Source organism: Aphanomyces invadans (genome assembly GCF_000520115.1).
Source record: "Aphanomyces invadans strain NJM9701 unplaced genomic scaffold supercont1.9, whole genome shotgun sequence".
NCBI classification, from domain to species: domain Eukaryota; phylum Oomycota; class Saprolegniomycetes; order Saprolegniales; family Verrucalvaceae; genus Aphanomyces; species Aphanomyces invadans.
Window position 1 is genome coordinate 372472 of NW_008580154.1, and position 4190 is coordinate 376661.

Here is a 4190-nt window from a genome sequence, read left to right on the forward strand (position 1 = left end):
AATGCCAAGTGGCCATCCCAAGGCAAAGTGACGTTCACCAACGTGGACCTGCGCTACCGCCAAGGTCTTCCCCGCGTCCTGCGCAAGCTCACGTTCACGATCCACGCCAAGGAAAAGATCGGGATTGTCGGCCGCACGGGAGCGGGCAAGTCGTCCCTGGTCGTGGCCCTCATGCGCCTGGTCGAGTTGGACGCTGGCCAAATCACGATGGACGACGTCGACATCGCGACGATCGGCCTCCACGACCTCCGCGACAAGATCTCGATCATTCCGCAGGACCCGGTGCTGTTCTCCGGCACGATCCGGTCCAACTTGGACCCGTTCGACCGGTACGGCGACGACTCGATCTGGACCGCCATCAAGCGCGCCAACTTGCACAACGCCGTGACGTCGCTGGACGACAAGGTGGACGAGCGCGGCCAGAACTTCAGCGTGGGAGAGCGGCAGCTGATTTGCATCGCGCGCGCGCTGCTGAAGAAGTCCAAGGTGATCTTGATGGACGAAGCGACGGCGTCGATCGACGCCAACACGGACCGCCTCATCCAAGACAGCATCCGCGAGTCGTTCCAGGACTGCACGTGCTTGACGATTGCGCACCGCATCAACACGATCTTGGACAGCGACCGCATCCTCGTGATGGACAAGGGGTCGGCGGCCGAGTTTGACACGCCCGCGCAACTGCTCAAGAACCCCAAGGGCATCTTTACCAACCTCGTCGAGCACTGGCGCGACGACAAGTCGGGGGAGCTTGTCGTCACGTCGTAAGGCTGCTGAATACTACGCCTTGCTGTCGATGCATGGATGCGTCATTCGGGGGATGGTGGGGCGTGGTCTCCAGTCACTTCCAATGTGGTGTCTGCTGTCCACCCGACCCTGTGTTATGACGCTGCCTGTTCATCTCCAGAATGGGGTCGCCATGGTGAACTCCACCGGAGATCGACATCACGATGTTGGGAACAACTAACCGATGCTGTACCAAGTGATGGTCGTAGTGTTTGCATCATGGTGTGTCCTCGGCGTAGTGGGCTGACGGTCGACGCAACTTTTCGCAGCAACAATGGCATTGTGTATTGTAGATTCAGTCCAAAAAACGTAAAATGTACAAAACAGGCTCCAACGCACGTCCAGTCGCATGAGGCAAGAACACAACTCCTCGTTTCATGTGTGGTGCCGCCGTTGTGTACACGAGCTGTTTGAACTCGTCGATGTTCGGTACTCGAACGTCCACGGGATCCAATGGTGTGCCTGAGGACTGGCCACGAAAGTTGCGTACGTTAGGAACTAGTTGGAAGCGGAAAAGTGTTGCTTCCAGTGGGGTATCTTGCTCGCTTGATGGAGCTTGCCATGGAATTCCAAGGCGTTGACGAACGAGTGATACAAAACGTCTGAAACAAACCAATGAAATCTTTCTGGACAAATATATTGAAGTTTGCCGATTGCGCGTGAGAAATTCTGCGCGAGAATTATTGGCGCTCCATTTCCATTTTCAACTGCCGCTACAATAGCGTGGGAGCAGCTGAGGTCGTGATAGGCGTTTGCGTGACAGGCTTGCGCGGCAAAGGCGAAGGCGTCGCGGTATTGTTCACGAACGGCTCGACGAAGTCACGAATCATGGAGAGACGAGTGTAAACAACCGGCGTGTTCACTTCGGTACACCCCGTGCTCCGGCTGACCAGACCCACCATCTTCTCCGACCCGTTGTCTTGCACAGTCAAAGGGTAGCCAGGGCCTTGTAGGCACGCCTCTTTGCCCCCCTTGCCGCCCACGCACACCACGCTCTCATTTGCGATTTCGGGAGACATCCACCTGGCGCATTGGTCATTGCTAACAGTGACGTCACGAAGTTCCGACAAGGCGGCGAATTGCACGTGTTGCGTGCCCCAACCACGGACTATCGTGGGGGTACCCGCCTCGACAACGTCGTACGAGACTTTCACGGGTGTGAACTTGGAGTGTCGTTCGAGGAGCATGACGGCAACGTCGTTCGAGCCGGTCTTGGCGTTGTACTTGGGGTGGATGAATGTCTCCTTGACCTTGATTCGTTCGCCGTCGCTCGTGGTGTTGACGGAATCCGATCCGATCGAGACGTAATCGAAGCTTTGATCCTTGCAGCTGGCCGCAGTCAGGATGACGTTGGTGGCGATCAAGCTGCCGCCGCACAAGTTGCGGCCAAACGAGCCTGATTGCAAGACGCTCACATACTCGTGCATTCCGGTGGCTCGTTGAGCAGTGGCAAGGACCGCACACAATGCAAAGGCAACTTTCATGGTAGCAAGTCAATTGAAAAATGCGTCGAGTCAAGGGAGCGCAACGACGGGTGCGCCGATATGAGCACCTGTCTCGTCGCGAAAAAACCGTGGCAAGCTTTGGCACCATCAAAAGAATGTGCAGCCTGGTACATCCCTGGCAAGCCATCCAACAATGCGCTGCCTGATCTGTAAATCAATACATTAGGGACTGCTTCGTCGAGGAGCTTTATGCTGGCAAATCTGACTTGTATCGAACACACAGGCAGCCATGAGACTGCCATGCAACAACGATCAACGTACGCAACGATGAAAATTCCCGAGCGCTCTCGCTGGATTGGCCCTGAGACAAGTACTGATGGCACCGACACGATGGAACTGATTTCGAGGCATTGCATTGCTTTCTCAATCACGCATCAACGACTTTCCGCGACAAGGCCGCGGTGGGACCTGTCTTTGTGACCTGTTCTAACTTAAGCTGCTTCTCTTTGTACTGCTGGCGCATGTACGCAGCGGTGGAGTTGCTTGCATCACCAAGACACTTGACGTGCGGGCTATCGCCAAAGTGACCGGCGAAGTGTCGTCGAATGTCGTGCCGATCTGTAACTCGTTTGAAAAGCTCGGCGTGGAGAACATGTGCACCCTTAACCACTTGCACGAACCTGCCGTGTTGAAGAAGCCGTCACGGACAATTCAGCCATCGGCAAGTCCAAAGTGTACTTTACCTCGGGGCTGTTGCAGCATTTGGAAGACCTGCGCGCCGTTGCCTTGCGGACCCAGGTACGATCTTGTTGCAGGCCCGCGTTCGCGGATGGGTGGCCGGCCGCAAGTTCCGTGTCGCGTTGTCCAAGGAACGCCAGCGCAAGCTAGAACTCAAGCGCGCCCCCGAAGCCAAGACCCATGCAAATGCGAAAGCAGCAGCGGAAGCGGCCGCAAGGTCAGAAGAACAAGAAAAGGTTCGGGCCCTGCACCAAGCCGAAGCTTCACGACTCCAATCAAACCAAATAGATGAAATGAGCAGTCGACACCACCTCCGAAGGCAGCGACGGAGAACGCATGTCTTCAGGGTCGCAGAGGTTTCTGGCGTTTGCGGCCGCCCGTATCACCGAAGCCGAAGCCGCCGCTGTGTTGGCCCAAATGGCCGCCATGGCGGCACTCACGCACAACCGAGTCATCCAAGCCGAGAAAGTGGCGCTGCGGCCAACATGGCGGCGTATATCGCCGAACATGCCGCGGCCGAACTGCTGCGCGAAAACGAACGGCTCAAGCTCCAAGTCCTTACGTTGCAGAGCAAGATGGTGCGGGCACAGCAAGTGTCGTTGGTGTCGGCCAAGGTTGTCGACAGTCGGTTGAAATTCCGCGAAGGCCGGCAGTTTGTTGAGTACAAGCTCCAGATCGAAACCAACAACCGCGGTACGCTGTTCGTGTGGCATCGATACAGCACGTTCCGAAACTTGGCGACGACGCTCCAGACCAAGAACGGATACCGCCGCAAGGACATCCCGGACTTACCCAACAAGCAACTGTTTGGGTCGTTGCTGTCGGACAGATCGATCCAAGAACGTATCGGTAAGCTGAACCAGTTCCTTGAAGTGGCGACAAACACGAACTTCTTGCAGTGGGGCCTCCGCGTCGCCCAGGACAAGTGTGTGTACAAGGGCCGCACGCTCGTCGAAAAAAGCCGACAACCTCAGTAACATCAAAAGATTCTACTACCTGTATATTTCAATATCACTTCATGTAGGTGGCATACGACATGTATCAAACAAATTTCTGGAAGGGTATTGGAGAACCGAAATGCCATTGAGATATGATTGGACGAAATGTATTTGAACCGTTTTGATTGGGCGATCAATTTGTCGTTTGGCAACGTAACAATTTACATCGAACATATCATGAATGTGATTGGTGGAAATAGGAAGGATTGCTCAATCTCATTGGTAG

General features: G+C 55.3%; 3 protein-coding genes across 3 annotated transcripts; 2 read left to right on the top strand and 1 right to left on the bottom strand.

Moving 5' to 3' along the window:
* Nucleotide 1: 1 nt before the first annotated feature.
* On the top strand, nt 2–765 carry H310_05299 (hypothetical protein; the record flags this gene model as incomplete). The annotated part of the gene is made up of 2 exons (XM_008869976.1): nt 2–8; nt 65–765. The coding sequence occupies 2 exons, from the start codon at nt 2–4 to the stop codon at nt 763–765; spliced, it is 708 nt and encodes a 235-aa protein (XP_008868198.1).
* Nucleotides 766–1496: 731 nt separating this feature from the next.
* H310_05300 (hypothetical protein) lies at nt 1497–2210 on the bottom strand (the record flags this gene model as incomplete). Its single annotated transcript, XM_008869977.1, has 1 exon — nt 1497–2210. One exon carries the CDS (start codon nt 2208–2210, stop codon nt 1497–1499), a length of 714 nt encoding a protein of 237 aa, XP_008868199.1.
* A 1241-nt stretch (nt 2211–3451) lies between these two features.
* Nucleotides 3452–3943, top strand: H310_05301 (hypothetical protein; the record flags this gene model as incomplete). Its single annotated transcript, XM_008869978.1, has 1 exon — nt 3452–3943. One exon carries the CDS (start codon nt 3452–3454, stop codon nt 3941–3943), a length of 492 nt encoding a protein of 163 aa, XP_008868200.1.
* Nucleotides 3944–4190: the final 247 nt, after the last annotated feature.